At 41.3% G+C, this 19,013-nt stretch overlaps 1 protein-coding gene across 1 annotated transcript in view; it reads left to right on the top strand.

Moving 5' to 3' along the window:
• The window catches only part of FER1L6 (fer-1 like family member 6), a 98,060-nt gene that overhangs the window by 38,935 nt on the left and 40,112 nt on the right, over positions 1–19,013 (top strand). The window contains exons 9-17 of the mRNA XM_065054349.1: positions 1,551–1,737; positions 3,343–3,535; positions 4,566–4,915; positions 8,548–8,656; positions 11,099–11,279; positions 14,673–14,793; positions 16,093–16,193; positions 17,044–17,134; positions 17,895–18,014. Coding sequence (XP_064910421.1) covers positions 1,551–1,737; positions 3,343–3,535; positions 4,566–4,915; positions 8,548–8,656; positions 11,099–11,279; positions 14,673–14,793; positions 16,093–16,193; positions 17,044–17,134; positions 17,895–18,014 — 1,453 coding nt within the window. The remainder of the gene's footprint in view (positions 1–1,550; positions 1,738–3,342; positions 3,536–4,565; positions 4,916–8,547; positions 8,657–11,098; positions 11,280–14,672; positions 14,794–16,092; positions 16,194–17,043; positions 17,135–17,894; positions 18,015–19,013) is intronic.

A 19,013-nucleotide genomic window follows, 5' to 3' on the forward strand; every position in this document is an offset into this window, starting at 1 on the left:
TGCTCTCCTTCTAGTCCTTTCCTTGCTAACTCGGGGTTAATAGCAGGATAGTATCATACACCTGGCTGTTCTGATGTGATCAAAGAGAGTTTTTACAGTCTTTTCAACTAATTTTAATGTGCTCAAAGTGAATTTTTACAATCCTCTCAACTAAATTGAAGGGTATGTTAGGTCACTTCTCTGCAGTTGAAAGAGTTGACCATGCCCTGTGGCTAAGTGCCAGATTATCTCTGACAGAAGGTTTATTGATCTGAAACCAGTTAAATGTTTCTGAAAAGCAGGGAAGTAAGAAGAAAAAATAAGAGGAAAAGCTATTGCTGTCAGTTGTGTGTGCATGGATATTCTCCATATCCTTAAATAAACTCAAATGCATTAGCATTCTCCTTGTAAAATACAGAAGTTCAGGGTGGTAAAGTATGCTGCTAGCATACTTTAAATTTTACAGGAGCAATGTTTCTGGTTGGTACTGTCCTAATGGACCATGTCCATAGAGAGCCACCCAGATGATGGAGAGCTGGAGCATGTGGTCTACAGGGAAATGTGTGTGTGTGTGTGTGGGGGGGTTGGTTTCTTGAGGCTTGAGAGAAGCAGATTAAAGGGGGATCCTACTGCTGTCTTCAACCACTCAACTGCCCAGTGTGCACCTCTGGAAAGAGTCTGGAAAGAGTAGAGGATGTGAGGCTCTGGACACATATTAGAACAAGGGAATTTCAGAACAGCTATAGAATCATAGAATGATTTATGTTGGAAGAGACCCTCAGGATCATCAGGTCTAACCTTTAACTTCACACTGCCAAGTCCATCTCTAAACCATGTCCTTAAGCACTACATCTACATGTATTTTAAACACCTCCAGGGATAGTGACTCCACCACTTCCCTGGGCAGCCTGTTCCAATGCTTGACAGCATCTTCAGTGAATAACTTTTTCCTAATATCCAATTTAAACCTCCCCTACACAGCTTGAGGTCATTTCCTCTTGTCCTATCACTTTTTATTTTGGAGAAGAGACCAACACCCTCCCTCTCTACAACCTCCTTTAATGTAGTTGTAGAGAATGATAAGGCTTCCTCTCAGCCTCCTTTTCTCCAGGCTAAACAGCCCCATTTCTCTCAGCCACTCCTCATAACATTTGTTCTCTAGACCCTGAAAAAGAATTTTTGTTACCTCAAATGTGGTCAAACATAACAAGGCCCCAGAGACAGTGGGGAATCTCCATCATTGGAGATATTCAGAATTTACTGGAGATGGTCCTAAGCAGCCTAATCTAACCAGACCTGTTTTGAGCAGGCTTTGGAGCAGATGACTTCCAGAGTTCACTATGTGTTTTGTGGTTTTGTGGTTCTATATCACATGGACGTATTTACTGCATAATGAGGTATCATTTTCTCATGGTAACCAGAAAATGTTTTGATTTAGATGCAGAAACAAATTAATATACCTTTTTGTGTCTTCTCAAGACACAAGCTAACTTGAGATAACAATTTTGTTAGAATGTCACCACATTGTCTGAGTTTTCAATTTTAAGGAAATGGCTTCTGTTTTATTTCAGGAACCTCTTGATCCCCAAAGGCTTTCCATCTGAAAGACCATGGGCCAGATTTTATGTGAGAATTTACAAAGCAGAAGGACTTCCAAAGATGAACTCTAGCATCATGGCCAATGTTACCAAAGCATTCATAGGCGACAGTAAGGACCTTGTGGATCCCTATGTGGTGGTCATGTTTGCAGGTCAAATGGTAATTGGGATCCTCTTGATCACAACTGTAGGCCTTCTTTCCTATTAGCTATGCTACAGGCAGGCGATTATGCTCATATCCTTTAATGTATAGTTACATAAATCAAGTAAAAGACACGTGTATTTCATCAGAAAGAAAATTTTCAGTTCTTAAATTATGCAGGAACAAAGCGATGGAAACATTAAATGCCAGTTGATCTAATATCAGCCTCACAGTAGTAGGCTCGAGTCAGACAGCAGGAGGGGAAAGAGAAGTCTGTAGATTTCTCACTAAAACATCAAGTTACAAGACAGTGAATTACCTAGTGCGATATTAGGTAAGTGCTATGTTCTGGTCTCCTAAGACTGAAAAAAAAAAAGGAAACAGGCCTGCAATCAGTAAAGATGGTTCAATCTGTATTTTAGGCCTGTGTATTGACCTCTTAATTACTCTGCTGTAATTCAGGACCCCTATAGCTATGGGTAGCAGAAGAGGAAGCATCTAAGTAGACTCTTGGCTTGGTGTTTCCTGGCTTCATTGCTCCCGGAGTTCCTTCAACATCAAACCTGGTGCTGCAGAGAGCTGCTGAGAGGGACCTTCTGACTTTGGTGAAAGAGGGGCACAGAGGAGGTCCAGGGGCCTGCTTCCTCTGGGGTACACCCGTGAAACATCATGTCAGGGAGCGTGTCTTGATTGGTGGTGTTAACAGGGAAAAATTCAGACTGGAAATGATTGTAAGCCAGCAATGCTTTCTCTGTGGTAGGAAGCCTTAGGGAGAACTCCACTTAGTCCTTTACAGATGTTTCAGGCATAAGAATGGGGCCTTTGGTGCTGATTTCATGTTTTGTTGTGAATCCAAATTGCAGAGTATTAAATCTCAAACTAATATGTGTTATAATGGTCAAATGCATGCAGCTACTTTAGGTTTAGAAGACGGCTGAAGAAGACATAAGAATAGGTCACTGGTGTGAGTTTGTATGATGGTGTATAAAATATGGGTTTAGAGGTATAATTAGTGGGTTTTCTGACTCAATTTTCCCCACCAAATGTGAGAGCAGAAGTCCTGACACAGCCCTGTGTCTGCACAGACTTTGACACAGTCCTGTCAGCTCCTTCAGGCTAGGAGGAATAGCTCCAGTCCCTACACCCCTAGAACACAGGCATGTGCTCAGAATGCGAGCCACAGTAATCATATTTTCTACTATATAAATTGCTTCATTTAAGGTAATTCCATTGGTACATGTATCCTGGTAGATGTAATGAATTTCATCTTTTACAAGACAAACAGCCCTGCATTACTACTACCCAGATATTTCAAAAGCCATTTGAAGGTGTGCAGTTTGTAACAGAAATGCCGAAGTCTGGCTTCACAGGTAAGTTTTGTGCATAAGGGCTCTGAAGAATAAGATCTTATTCCAGGCTTGGCTGTGTGCAGGTGAGAATTCTTTAGACATGTGGTCTTTCATTAGATGTGGAGAGTAAAATAAACAAGCTAATAGAAAAGCTGAAGTACTTTCAAGATAGGATATCTGGAGAGATATTGCCAAGCAGGATGTGTGCAATACTCATTGCCATTCTGTAGAACCTCACCCATTTGGGGCTAAATTTGCTGGGCTTTCATTTCAGGGACGCACAACAGTGCAAAAGAACTGTGCAGATCCAGTGTGGCACGAACAGATTGTCTTCAAGGAAATGTTCCCACCACTATGCCGAAGAGTCAAAATCCAGGTCTGGGATGAAGGTAGCATGAATGATGTGGCCTTAGCCACTCACTTCATTGACTTGAAGAAAATATCAAATGAACAAGACGGTGACAAAGGTAAGTGGGAAAATGTCTGTTCCAGAACATCCTTTTACTGTAAAATCTACTTGCTTGAGACCTGGGCTCTGACTTATCCCATTCTAGAGATGTACAGCACTCAAGTGAACATCTATATTTTTTTTTTTGTTCTGAAAGACCTTCTCTTGCTTCATTTGAAGCTGTGCTTTGTGCATGGTGGTCTGCCATTGCCTTTCTTGTTACAGGGCTTCTCCATAATATGGTACCTTCTTTTTGACCCTGACAATTGTCTGCCTTAGTCCATTAGAGATGACTGATGCAGATTCATAGTTTGTGCCAGTTTCTGCCTGGCAATGAAAACACAAAGTGCAAATCACGGGCAGATCAGGCTTGTGTTTTTGATGTACCCATTAAGAGCAAAGCACTGAGGTAGGGCTCAGCTAGGTGTTATGACTGCTCAAGGAGGTACCATAGGCTTGTGTGTTTGTCCTCATATATTTGAGGCAAAGTTCACTATCTGGCATCTTTTCACTGATGTTTGAGCCTACATGTACAGACTTATTTACACTGCGTGATCTAAGTGTGGAATGTGTTCCGTTATCACAGCTCAGCAACGTCACAATAACTCCTTAAACTTGGCAATTCAAATATGTATCTAAATCCTTAATCAGAAAATAAAAGACAAATCATATAAGGTAGGTAGTGGCATGAATCTGGGAACAGTTTGGACAAGATGAGTAGGCCTCCATTCCTCTCCCACCATGCCCCAGCCCCCAGTCTGTGGGACCAAACTTTTTTGCTTAAGACATATAATAGACCTTATGTCCCAGCACATGGGGTATGAATACCTTTTGAGAAAGAGATTTGTATTGGCAGAGTCCCTGTTTGAGTACTGGCAGAGGCTTCTTGGTGTCTAAAATTTGCCCTGCAAAACAGTGCTCTGTATGAAGTGGTCCTCACCTGCATAGAAATGGGTCCATGTTCGGCTCCTGGTGTGCGAGAGGCACAGACAGCGAAGAGAGCATGCTAACACCTAATAAAAATGTCATAAAATGTGTTTTATCTCCAGGGTTTTTGCCTACTTTTGGGCCTGCCTGGATCAATCTCTATGGCTCACCCAGGAATCACAGCCTCATGGATGACCACCAAGAGCTTAATGAAGGTTTTGGAGAAGGTGTCTCCTTCAGGGGACGTCTCTTCGTTGAGATTGCTGTGGAGATACTTTCAGGAGGAGCCCGTGAGCCAAAGTTTTCAAGTTTTATCAAGGATATAAAATTTCCATCTAAAGATAAAGACTTCAAAGCCTCCAAAGGAAAAGACAGAACTGAGAAAGCAGGAGAGGATCGAAAGTCAGTTTCTCCTTCAGACAAGACGAACTCAACCGAAGTGGAAGTTGAGCCATTTGATGTGCCTTCAGAGGTTGGTATGATATTAAGATATTGATTGACATTTGCCCCTAAACCTCCAAGGATGGGACCAATGTGTGTATTTGAGTTCAGACCATGTAATACTGCTTTTATGTGCCTCTGACAGCTTCTCTGTGGCTCTATAGTCTTGGGACCTTCCCACAATAATGCAATGCAAATGGAGCATTAGTGTGCACCTGTAACTCATAAAAACTCTCAAGTAGGACTTGGTTTCCATAAAACTTAGCCTCCTCTTCTATTGCCCCTTCTGCACGAGCTGCATCCATGTGCTCATACTAGAAACTTACACGATGTAATATCTGCTAAATGACAGAAAGCTGGTGGAGGAAGCTGGTAATGATCAAGTCTGATTTCCTGCATTCATTTGAGAAAATTTATAGTTGTCATTTGAAGGCAGGAGGGAATCACTGGTGCAGAATTTTTACAAGTGCAGAAGGATAGAGCCCAGCCTGTTTGATTCTCCTGCTTTAACCCTGCATTGGCAATGTAGTTTTAGATTGCTGATCTTTTCAGGAGAGGGCCTGCAAATTGTGCGTCCAGCCACAACTGGTGTTAACTGGTATTGCTTTCCTAACTTCACCTGTTATACTGAGATACATCATAGGAAGATCTGTGCTATGATTCTTTGAGAAGGTCGTACAGTTGTGGCAGGGCATTTGGGTTTAGGTACTGAGTCAACACTTGGATTCTCTGCTCTGTCACATCACTGTCTGGGAGCAACAACACGTTGGTACATATACAAGCTCATTTTTTTTTATTACCCAATAAATAGAATCATAGAATCATTTCAGTTGGAAGAGACCCTCAGGATTATCGGGTCCAACCATAACCTAACTCTAGCACTAAACTATGCCCCTAAGAAGCTCATCTAAATGCCTTTTAAACACCTCCATGGATGGTGACTCCACCACTTCCCTGGGCAGCCTGTTCCTGTGCCTGACAACCCTTTCCATGAAGAATTTTTTCCTGATATTCAATCTAAACCTCCCCTGGCACAAACTGAGGCTATTTTGTCTCATCCTATCACTTGTTACTTGGGAGAAGAGACAAACCCTCTCCATGCTCCAACCTCTTTTCAGGCAGTTGTAGACAGTGATAAGGTCTCCCCTCAGCCTCCTTTTCTCCAGGCTGAACAGCCCCAGTTCCCTCAACTGCTCCTCATCAGACTTGTGCTCCAGGCCCCTCACCAGCTTCATCGCCCTCCTCTGCACTCTATAGGAAGAAAAAATAGTCTCATAATCAATTTTATTTCCACTTCAGTATGTCACTGGTCAAAATTTTGGCTTTTGTAGTGGGGCTACCACCTCAGTGCTTAAGGCACTTGTGTCCTTTATCAGATCTGATTCTTGGTCTTTTGACTCCATCTGTACAAGTAAACAGGACAAGAGAGATTGCTCTTTGGTCCTGAGGCCTAGCCTTGACAGGTGCTCTCCCTTGGCTTGTGCCATGTTATTGCCAGCATGAGGGTTAGCTGGAGCAGGTCAAGGCATGTGTTAGCAGAGAAAGAGCACGAGTAATTCAAACCAGTTGTGTGAACCTGTGTCCTGGTCTTGTTTTATATACTCATGCAGTTGTAAATTGCTTCTGTTCATTAGTTCTTCTCTAAAGATTGTAACAGAGGTGGCATGAGAAGAAATTTATTTCCATATAGATTTTCCTTTGTATGGAAAAAATCCATTATTGTGAGCAGCTCAAGTACTCTGGTCTTATGAGCTAGCTAAATACTCCAAGTAGAGGAACAAACCCTGTGGTAACACCAATAAATATTAATAGTAGTAATAAGGGTTTATTTCTGGCTACTGTGCCTCAGTTTCAAATACAGAATGAGTAAAAGGTAAAAACATAATGCTTGATAGCCTTTTGCTTTTGACATTCAGCAATATTTCATGGTACAGTAATTGTATTAAAACTCTCTGAAAGAAAAAGCAGCAACTGGAGACATTATAAATAAGGTGAAAAATGTCTCATAGTGCCTCTGAGACAACAGAGGCAAATTACCCAGCCCCGCAGCCCAACTTTATTGGCCTATTCCAGCAGCAAGAAGACGTTAAACTTTTGCAATGTTCTTTCTTTATAATGGGAGATAGATGTGTGTGTTGTAGCCTCTGAGCCTCAACTTTATTAGCCACTTTGTGCTCTGGGCTCATGCTGAAAATAATCAAGGTTCAGGGAAGCTAATGCTACTCTGCAGCTGCAATCTGTTTGTGCTGTTAGCTGTGATATGTGATGCTGCTAATCCTTTCACTGGAGACCTATGCTCCTTTACTGTGTATAGCAGAGGTTTTTTAAAATGAAGAGATCATGGGCTGTGTCAAAAGCTGTTTCTGCTTTGCAAAAGTCTGAGAAATAAATATTCAGTTGATGTTTTTATTCATTGCCTCACTCTGTTGCAAAACAAGCTAGTACTGATCTTGCCTAATGGACTTCAGCACACTGGTGTCCGTGCTGTGAAATCAGTAGGGCTTGCCTTGGGGAGACTGTGGCAACCAGGGTGTAAATTTGGGGAGAACTCAAATCACAAAATTTATCTCCTTTGAGTTTGGTGTTGATTTGGGGCTAATAGCTTGTTTTGTTAATGACCCAAGAGCTCTAGAGGTGTTAGCCTTCCTCCAGTGAGAGTTTGTGCCAAGGATAAGCAGATGCTGGGGCTCCAATAGGTTTAAACAGAGGCAAACAGTGCCTTAAAACTCCACAAAGCATTGTCACACTTTTCAGGGTATGCTGCTGAACCAAGACCCTTTGGTTCCTGTGCTTCCAGTCTGTAATAAGCTGAAAACAGGGTTACTGATTGCTGTGCTGTGCTGCTGGGGAAGGCAAGAAGTGGAGGACCACAGCCCTCTCCTCCGCTGAAAACCACTTTTGGGCCTATAGCTTAAGGCACAGCAGGAAAAAAAACCCAACACACACACACACACACAAACAAACAAACAAACAAACAAAGGACTGCTCGGTTTCAATAGGCTTTTGCACAGGGCTGCTGCTTAATAAGATGTGGATGCCAGAAATCTTACCGGCATCACTGACAGCTGAGTGTCCCTGAGCAAGGTCAAAGTCTTGATAGCCCAAACACATGGGTAGTAGGTTAAAGTCATCCCTGGGGAAAGCAAAGCTGGACAAGAACTCCCCTGCCTGGGTGTGTTAGGATGCAGTATTTACTATTGCAATGCAAGGGAATGCTACTGCTGTATTCACTGCTAAATGACTTCTCTCAGGGTGGCAGTATTTTGTTTCTTTTGTACTAAAAGGGCCCTTGAACTGCCATAGATGTGTGGTTTGAATGATGGTATAAGAGTATGTGAAGATACTGAAACCATTTAATAACAGCTACTGGTGAAGCAGAGTATGAAGTGAAGGGTAATGACTTTTATGTAATCGGCCATGATATAACTGGACAATATTGACAAGACCAAAATCACAGAGGTTTATCTCTTTTCCCAACCATATCCATTTCTCAGAGAAGAGATACTACTTCTTCCTACGAATTGTGCCATGCTGATCACCTCAGACTGATAGATCTACAACGGTAACACAGCTGCTATTTATAAATACTTCTCTGTGCTGTAAAAAAGAATAGAAGGTAAAATAAATGTATTTTTTTTTTTCTGCCTCCTCCTTCTCCAATAGATCCATGAAGAGAAATTTGAGGAATTCCTCCTCTTTGGGACATTTTTTGAAGCCACAATGATTGATAGGAAGGTTGGGGACAGGCCAATAACCTTTGAGGTTTCCGTTGGTAAGTGTTTTAACCTTCTCCAAAGCAGAGAGGGAGTCTCAGAAGCAAAGGGATGCTCCGTGCTATTGACAGCTGTGTCTTAGGGCTCAGGAGTCAGCTTCAGAGCAAGGCTTAAACATTTGAATTGAACTCTGATCATCTTTTCTCTGGGTAATGGTCAAACTGGTCGTACTGATGCATAGCTGTCTCTACTCCCAGATGCCCTGTGTTACTACAAATCCTCTCAGTCAATATATAGAACAACTCACCCAGTGTTTAGCCTCCTAATCTTTTGGGAGACGCAACTCAAATAATTTACCTCAGGACAGAGTTCATTCTGTGGTGCCCATTGCAATTAGACCTTGGCTGTGAGGGAGCCCCTTTGCAGGGAGGACCCATGTGGACCCTCTCGGCCAATTCCTTTGAGCTACATATGGGTCTGCAAGGGTTGACATGGGGGTGATGTACAGCCAAGCCCCAAAATGCATGTACCAGCTTGTCCTCTAAGATTCACCTGGTACGTCCTGTCCTCTCCCTGAGTAAAGCAGGACTGTACTGTGTGAGGAACCTCCTCATTGTGGAGCTGAATTTTCTCTGGGAGCAAAATAAAGAGACAATGAAGACATTTTCATGAATATTGACTGGATATTTTCAAAGCAGAAGAAATTCCCCTTAAGAAAGGAGTTTGTATAGGTCTCCTTTCCCTTGCAGGGGTTTGCTTATCTCTCTACTAGCCCCTCTTAGAGTCCAAGTGCACAGTAGCACCCTGGCTCTTCCCGTCTTCATGCTTGTGTACCTGAGTGTGCTCAGCTGTAAGGCTATGTGTGCAGGGAGGGATGTCTGTGGCAAACAGGGCAATCGATCAGGGATATTGATTCCCACTGAAACTTACCAGGAAGCTGAGCTAGGAATGACAAGAAACTCGTTTGTATAGTTGGGCAAGAAATTATAGTGATTCTTGTCTGAATTAATACTAAAGATGAATCTGGCTCTGAACTCTGCACCTGAACATCTCCCAGCTACTTGTACAGTTGTAATTTGATCCAAATTTGGCATATGGACATTATTTACATGAAAGGCTGAAAAAAGAGTCCGGATCAGGAGATCGTGTGGGATGATTCAGCACTTCCTTCTCCTGCAGGGAATATTTTCTGCCTGACTCTAATAAAGTTTGTAATTATGAGTCTGATGGATGCACCTCTTTCTCAGTTCTGATAATTGCCATTTAAGCCAAAATTATATCAGAGAAGATGGCTGTATCATTACAAGAGTTGTTTGGCATTAGGCTTGAATCTGGGGCCTCAAAGCATTGTTATTACTAACTCTGTGTTGAGGGTTTATATTGCAGGGTGACAACAAAAACCCTGGCAGATGTATTGTTAACCTCCTCTCCCCCCACCTCCCCCTTTTGCCCCTCCCTCTCCCCCCTTCCCACTAAGGACAGGCGATTGGGAGGAAAAGAAGGACAGAGAGAAGAGAGTTGGAAAAATTAACAATGTTTTACTAATGCTACTAATAAGAATGGAGAAAATACCACAAAATATACAAAACCAATCTTGAAAGTCTCAGCAACTGCAGAGCCAGCACCCAAAGTCCTGGATTAGACTCTGCAGCCAACTGGAGCTGGATTCAGTCTGTCACTAGGCCTCAGTTCACAGGGACGACTAGCAAGGTCCTCTCCTAATGTCGGCCATAAGCAGAAGGGAAAAGGGAAAGAAGGAAAGGGACGAGATCCTTGTGATCTCCCACTTTTATATGAAGTATTCAAGTGAATGGAATGTTATACACAGTTGGTCAGTTTCTTGGTCACTTGTTTCTCATCGCCCCTCTCACGAGATGTCCATCCGTGCTTATCAATAAGTTTGCATTCCATTGCTAAGTTTACCAAAACATGTGTCTGGTTGTCCAGGAAAATGCAGCTAATATGAAGGCTTTAGCGGACAGGCAAAATCACTAAAAGAGAAACTTGTTTTTAACAAAACCAGGACACTCTGCAATGCTACTATGCAAAATTTGCTTATCTGAAAAAGAGCTTTAGTGCCTCTGAGATTAAACTTTGAAATGTCCATCCATATGTTGTAAAGAAGACATATTTCCTGTGTAAATCAAACACATACCGGGGCTCCTGGGTCTAGAAATATCTACAGCAGTATTGTTTAGCTTCTGAATTTCTTTAGCAAAAGCAGAAGATCCTGAGGGCCAGTAACCAGTGATGGCGCTAATATTCTAGGTATATAGTACATAGGGCAGGTAAGGAAGCACTGTCCTGGAGTCCGGAAAGTCATTTGGACTGACATAACCTGTCAGGACCTTTACCAACTGTGGTATGAGAGGAACAGGTAATGAACAGGAGGGGACACAGATTTTCCACCGGTATGACTGTCTTTTCTCTTTTTTTAAACCTCATTCATGTTTGCCACCTCCAAGCTAGTCACGTCTTCACTTGTCATCATGTGTCTCTAGGTAACTTTGGAAGTATTACTGATGGGGTGTCAGCAGGAGCTGGAGGGAAAAAGAAGACGCGTGATGGAGAAGTAGAAGAATATCTACTACATGAGGAGGAGGATGAAATTACTCATGACCTTGGAGTACCCCTGATATCCACCACACCCCCTGAGAAGCCACTGATTACGGGTGGGAACAGGTGAGGATCTGTGTTTGAAAAGCTTATCGTGCAGGACTCTGGTTCCTATTTTATAATACCATGGGACTCATTAATGAATCCTGGCAGCACTAAACATGTTGTGTGGAATTGAGTCTTTCAAATCCTCAATTACATCTTTCACAACAGTAAATTTTCTAGGCTTCACTGAAGTGAATGGGCTCTGAGCCATTTTACACTCATATTCTGTTCTTGGTCCCGTGGGCTCTTGAACTTCTGGTGTTTCTGAAGGGACTGCATTACACCAAATATGCATTGGAAAGCTGTAGAGAACTGCAACTCCTTCAGTGATATCCTTGGATTAGGGTCCCATGCTCTGATCACAAGTAACATCCACCCAGTGACCAGCTCCAGAAGCAGAATAACACAACAAAAATATTGAAAACTCGTCAAGACAAAGTCAGCTTCCCAGAACACTTTCCACAGCTAATAATTAGAGATATAGACTTAAACAGCAAATAATAACAGAAGTAGGAGGAAATAGTCCTCGACAAAAAGAATGGATCGATGGATGAAAACATGCAGAATAGTTCTTCTAAATGGCCTTGTTTATAAACAGAAGTGTAAATGTCTAATTCATTTCAAAGATGCTAAAAAAAGAAATATTTTCTTTGTTGATTTGGTAGACAGAATCATCCCCGATAGTTGCTGAGTGACAAGGCTAGATGGTACCTCTTTCTTTAGAAGGCCAGGCACTGCCAAGCAGTTTACAGATATAAGGACCACATGGGAAATATCAGCCTGGATCTCTTTGGTTTCTGGACCTCCTTAAAATTAAAAAGTACTTCCATCCTTTCTTGCAATCAGTGGCTCGGTCAGATTAAAAAAAGAACTGGTGGAAGAAACAAGAATGAAAACACCATGGCAGAAATTTTTGTTTCTGCAACAAATAAAGAGAAGTGGGGAAAAAACAATGTTTAGTAGAAATATAGTTGTCTCTCCTCATTAACAGGGCTGCAGATTTGGGTACATGCTGGATCATTATCCTCCCTGAGAGACTGTGGGATTTTTAGTTTCTCCCTTAACAAGAATTCACATTTAAAGAACTGTTGTAAAAGAATGAATCAGTCTTCAAATCTGCTATTTGCTTCTTGGCTCACTCCAATATTAAAAAAGTTTTCTCTCATTAAAGATCCCTTTTCCTCAAATATATGTAAAATACTGTGTCTTCTTTTTCCCTCCTGTGCTATCTAAAACAGTTTGGCTAGGCACAGATACCGACTAAAGACTTTGTGACTGTCATATTGGCATCCTACTGGTCTCATCACTGGATATTTTTAGTATTAATCAGTACTTAATGGGATATCCAATAGCTTAGATAAACTCTGCATTTTAGAACAACAGAAAATGATAATGAGAGTCCATTTTGGAGATTAAAATCACTAACTAATTAAAGGAGTAGGCAGAGCAAGAAGACTTCTAAAGCAGACACCATGAAATTGCCAGGAATTTTCCACATTTATGTCAAAATGTATAGCAAGGATAAGCTAACACTGAAAAAGTGGTTCCCTCAAATTCTCATAGAGGGAATAATAGACATGAAAGTTCAGTCTTTCATGTGAATTATTTCATGGATATATAATATTCTTAGTAAATCCCATGAAAAGATTCGTAAGCTCTGTGAATTTCAGTTTAAGATGTTCTGGTGTTGGAAGATAGTTGAATTGTTTTTCCCATTTATAAGACCACCAAATTAATGATTGCCTGAGACCTGTGTAGCTCTACTATGCACCAAGTTCAATGGGTAATGCTTACCTTGCTATAGGTTATTGAGGAGAAAGTGAGTGGGAAATTCTGTTTCACTTTTGGTATCCCATAGGGCAGGAAAATTAAGTTGCAGAGCTGATCTTCATCTTTTTAAACAGAAAAATTCTCACATAAACCTATTAGAGATGTATGGAAGTTAGGAGTCACAGATAGGATGCTCAACAGTGACAAGGGATTTGGATTCTGGGAGCTTGGCTTAGTGGTTGGACGTATGCTCAGTTCCATCAGAAATGACTTAGTGTATCTGAGGCATCCTCACAACCAAACATGAGAGATTCAACCCCTTCTGGGCCCAAAGGTAGATGCCCACGCTTAAGCATCTTGTCCTTTTGGGACTCTGGATTTTAGGAGCAGATGATCAGGACTTTCTAGAAATTTGTCTGTGCTCAGATAGAGACACCTTGAAAAGAAAGAAGTGAAGTCTTCTCTCCATACCAAGTGCACTCTCCTTTCTTGAGTACCACAGCCTCTCCCAGAGGAGAAGAAATGGAAAACACAACCATTTTTTCTGCCAATTGTTGGACATTGTGAAAAGCAGGAAGCACAAGTAGTTTTATTCTGTATTATGTGGGAATCAGTTTCTGTGGAGAAAAACTGAAGTGTCACATGGCGAGTACACACCAGAAAATAGCTCTCTGGTTCAGCCTTTTCTCAGCTGCAGTGCATGCATTGGTGGCATTGGGTTGGAGCCTTTCCCAGAAGAACTTAAAGTAGTTTTTAGAGCTTCATATCCAGTAAAAAGCTCTCCATTACCCCATCATTAGTAAGGAAAATGGTGAGGCCTCTAGTGTTAAGTCCAGTATGGCTGAGGATAGAGTTTCACAGGGCTGCAGTATTTATATAAAGGGAGGAAAAAGTGCTTCTCGGGTACCTGGTTTTGGCATATTGCCTATCACAACTCTAATGGAAACAGATTTGTAGCAGGTGTGTGTTGAAGTCCGCAGAGCCTCTGGTTATGCTCATATTTTTCTGTACAAGACACTTGCACAGCTAAACACCCAAAGAAAACACCATTACAAAAAGAGTCAATATGGCAACTTGGACCCAAGAAAAAATGTGAGACGAGAGAGAGCAGCAGATGCATTTTTATCACTGAGTTATTATGAGTTTGGTATCACTTTTACTGAGCAGGGTCCTACAGATCAGCTTCTGCCAAGGAATGTCAATCTACACTACCTATTGCTTCTGAAAAAAAGCATCTTGTGAAAGCAATGTGGTGGGACACCCTGCTGTGTGGTGTGCAAAGCCATTGCTCTTGAAGAGGTGATCAGATTTTAATCTTTGCTCTTTTTTCCCTTGTTTCTTCCCATCATTAACAGTATTTCAGAACTTTTCTGCATGCCTCTTTGCCTGGCTTTTCTCACACCCTGGAAAGCACTGAAATTAAATCATTGACTTCAAGCTTTTTCTCTTCAGGGATCTCCCAGGTGGCGTAAGTGATGCCTGTGTTTGTTCTTCCTGGTGTTTACTGGTTATCACATATGAACACATCCTGTCGTGTCTTCAGTTTCTGTGCTGTGATAGAGCACCAAGCAGTTTTTCTTTCCTGTGCCTCCCCCTGAACTCCTCTCTCACTTTTATGACCCGCTCTGTACTTTGTTTTCACAGGAACTACCAGTACCTGCCATATGAGGAAAAAAAGCCCTGTGTCTGTGTCAAGAGCTACTGGGGTGACCAGACCTTTCGGCTGTACTTTTCCAACACTCTTGAGAAAATGGCAGATCACCTGGTAAGTGGCAGCCATCCTCCCAGGCTCATGTATTCAGTAGAGTAATTCAACAAGAGGTCATGTTCCCCAAAACAGGCCTTCAAAAATTCCCTCAACTGCATTCCATTTGTGAGAGTAGCTGATACCAGCCCTTTCTTTCTTTCTTTTTCCGAATTGTTTTGATCTATTAGACATAGTCAAGTATTCCTGTCTACAATTTGTTATCTTTTTTTTTTTTTTATGGCTGTAGTGCTGTCTTTCCTCAGAAACTTTGTAAGAACAGTCAAACAACTAAAATATGTGATACAGAATAATTCCGTCTCCTATGGCTTCTCTTCTGACATCTTCTTGCCAGCCCACATGGTTTAAATGGTGTTCATGCTGGAGACTCTTTAAAGGACACTCTTGGATTTTAGTTTTCCTAAAAACATCTATAGAGACAAAATGGCATATCATCTCATGGATACTCATTGTGTTGCCCTTTTCGGTGTTTGCCCATAATCATGTTTTTCTACACTTTTTTTAAAGCTGACCCTACCAGTAATCTCAAGAAAGTAGTAATTCTTTTTTTTTTTGTAAAGTGACTTCTAATATTGAATATTTTAATTGGGGACACTTAGCTTAAGAGTCTGATTCACCCCTCATTAATGCTTACATACCTCATCAGCATCAACACTAAAGTCATGCTGATGCAAGGTTGTATCACGAGAATACAGTGGCCAATAGGCGAACATTTTTGAACCCAGGAATCTGAAAAGTTAGTATTGAGTATATATGTGGAAAGACAAGTTTGTCAGTGTACCTGAACACCCACAGAACATGCTGGAAATCCAGCCATTTATTTTACTTTGTGAGGACAGGCTCCATTCCTCAGTGATAACAGTAGGTGTTACAGTAGAACTTGCATATGTATTTGGGTACCTCCTAATGTTTGAGAAGTTAACTCCAGCAACTTGATAAATTTAAGCAGCAGGGCTGGAAACAGAACCAAGGAGAATGAAAATTTTTCCTCCTACCCAGTGGAGAATGTTTTACACTGATTGATCTTCACCAAACAAGTGAGAAAACGAAGCTGTTCCATGCAGTAGCAGCTTGGACTAGTAGTTGGAGAAATTGGAGAAAATAAAAATAAATCATGCTACCGGAGTCTTCTCTCTGCTCATTGCAAGCATAGTGATATATGAAAGGTCCCGTTTTGTCAGGTTACAAAGTCGCCTCCCTCATGCTTGCTAGTCATACAGTGAATAATGGTGTTATAACACTGGCAGAATGACAAAGTGCCCTCTTTTACATAATGACTCTTTCACGTGTTTTTCATAGGAAGAATCATTAGATCAAGTAAAAGATTTGATTAAGGTTTCAGAGATTGCATCTGAGGAGAAAATGAGGATGACCCTAAATGATTTTATCCATCAAAGCAGGTAACTACATTTACTAGAGGCATACGTGAGGAAGAAATTTTTTACAATGAGGGTGGTGAAACACTGGCCCAGGTTGCCCAGAGAGATGGTAGATGCCCCATCCCTGGAGACATTCAAGGCCAGGCTGGATGGGGCTCTGAGCAACCTGATCTGGGTGAAGATGTCCCTGCTCATTGCAGGGGGGTTGGACTTGATGACTTTTGAAGGTCCTTCCAACCCAAATTATTCTATGGTACAGCAAATCAACTTTATGTGCTGACTGCAAATTCGAAACTGGTGATAATAAAAAAAAAAAATACAGTAAACTTACTGATATATTTTATTTATTCTGCTGTAAAAGCAAATGTCTTACCAAATTTCTATTTATACAGAGAAAATATTTTATTGTTATTCTCAATACTCAATATTGACAGTAGATTAGTGCCAATCATTGTCATGTTATTTTGACTTTCTGGACTCTAAGAATAAAATGTATATGGAATAAGTAGGATTTAATGAAGTGTGTAATAGACATACTGTAAAAAAGGACAAGGTTAAAATAAAAAACAAAGGATTCCACATGCTGGGTAAATCACTCAGTGAGCTCTTTGTCAGATGACGTGATTTGACTCAAAATAGATATAAACACTAATTTCTAGATATTAACCCTGTTTCTGTGAAAAGCAGTGGAGAGTTTTCAGACTCTATACTTTGAATCTTGTATGTGCTCAATATTTATTTTAGAGAATTCAGAATCTCTGTCTTCTGGTATATGTACTGCAGCTGCCAAAGGACATTTGATTTCAATGTATTTTAGCAGCTCAGGTTAAAAAAGAACACATTTAAATAACCTGTTATTCTTTTATCCTAGAGTCTTCATTACTATTGCTGAAAAGAAGCGGAAAGGGTTGAACTATACAGCTTTAGACAAAAAGAGACATATGCTGTTCAAGCAAGAGCTGGTATGTGTGTTTCCTTTAAGCATTGATGCAACGATGTTAACTGAAAGAACAGTAGTTGTATACATTGTAATTTATATTTGTTTTAACCATACTGGAATGCTTTGTAATTAGTAAGAGTATAGTATCCAATAGCATTTTTAAACCCCATTATATTTAATAAAGGGTTGTAAGATAGCTTCAAATATTTCAGAACATATTGTTTTTAAAAACAAATAAGACATCATAATAATGAGTTGCTTTTTCTTTTCCACGCATCTTAAAATGGGACGATGCTGAGTTCAGTGGAAAAATGCCAAATTAACACTGCTGTTAGGCATCTAATTACTGTGGTGGGGCTGAACTTCAACACCAATAAAGTCTGGCATTTAATACTCTTGGACATAGTCACCTCCTCCAGGGAACCAGTGAGAAGAAACAAAACTGGATGGAGGTCATCTGAATGTTTATTATCTTTTTTAACTGTTTGTAGCACAGAATTCAGTTGTGACTTTGTCAGGACTGGGGCCCAAAAATTCTAGGTGGAAATGCATGTGTCTTGGGTCATGTATATACACAAAGAGAAAATGAGGAATATTTAGATTTTATGTTATTCAGCTCCAAAGAGTTAACCACTTTCTGTTGTGACAAAGAAGGTAATTGTTACCTTGAACCAAGTGTCTCTATCTTCTCTTTTCAACTTGAATTCAAGACTGTTTTTCTGTGTCCAGTTCAAACTACTTGATAATGCATAAAAAATACATATTGTCCTTCCTGAATGCAGGAAGCAATGTCCAGTGATGCCAAGGGAATTGTCCAGCAGCAGAAAAAGAAGATGTCATTGGATGAAATGATGCGTGAGACTCAGAGCTTTATAGATAAAATCCGATTCTTGGCTGATGAGGTAATCCAAACAGAAATCCAGATAAATTTAAGATTCAGGGCTTGACTTTGATTTTCATAACTCCTGGCCTGGTTATCCAAAGAGTTCTCCTTTGGATATCTGGCCCCAATCCTGTTTTGCATTAAATGGAGCTGTTAACAGAGTTGTGCCAGAAAGACTGGGCTGTGTGGTATGGAGAAAATGTGAAAGGAACAGGTTGGGTTTTTTTTGTTCGTTTCACACACAGAATCACACAGAATGTCAGGGGTTGGAAAGGACCTCAAAACATCATCTAGTCCAATCTCCCTGCCGGAGCAGGAACACCCAGATGAAGTTACACAGGAAGGTGTCCAGGCAGGTTTTGAATGTCTCCAGAGTAGGAGACTCCACAACCTCCCTGAGCAGCCTGTTCCAGTGTCTGTCACCCTCACTGAGAAGAAGTTTCTTCTCAAATTTAAGTGGAATCTCTTGTGTTCAAGTTTGAACCCGTTACCCCTTGTCCTATCATTGGTTGTCGTGGAGAAGAGCCTGGCTCCATCCTCGTGACACTCACCCTTTATATATTTATAAATATTAATAAGGTCACCCCTCAGTCTCCTCTTCTCCAAGCTAAAGAGCCCCAGCTCCCTCAGCCTTTCCTCATAAGGGAGATGCTCCACTCCCTTAATCATCTTTGTTGCCCTGCGCTGGACCCTCTCCAGCAGTTCCCTGTCCTTCTTGAACTGAGGGGCCCAGAACTGGACACAATATTCCAGATGTGGTCTCACCAGGGCAGAGTAGAGGGGAAGGAGAACCTCTCTTGACCTACTAACCACCCCTTCTAATACACCCCAGGTACCGTTTGTCTTCCTGGCCACAAGGGCACAGTGCTGGCTCATGGTCATCCTGCTGTCCACCAGGACCCCCAGGTCCCTTTCCCCTACACTGCTCTCTGATAGGTCATTCCCCAGCTTATACTGGAACCTGTGGTTCCTGCCCAGATGCAAGACTCTACACTTGCCCTTGTTATATTTCAGTAAA

This window comes from Columba livia, chromosome 2, assembly GCF_036013475.1.
Source record: "Columba livia isolate bColLiv1 breed racing homer chromosome 2, bColLiv1.pat.W.v2, whole genome shotgun sequence".
Lineage (NCBI taxonomy): Eukaryota > Metazoa > Chordata > Aves > Columbiformes > Columbidae > Columba > Columba livia.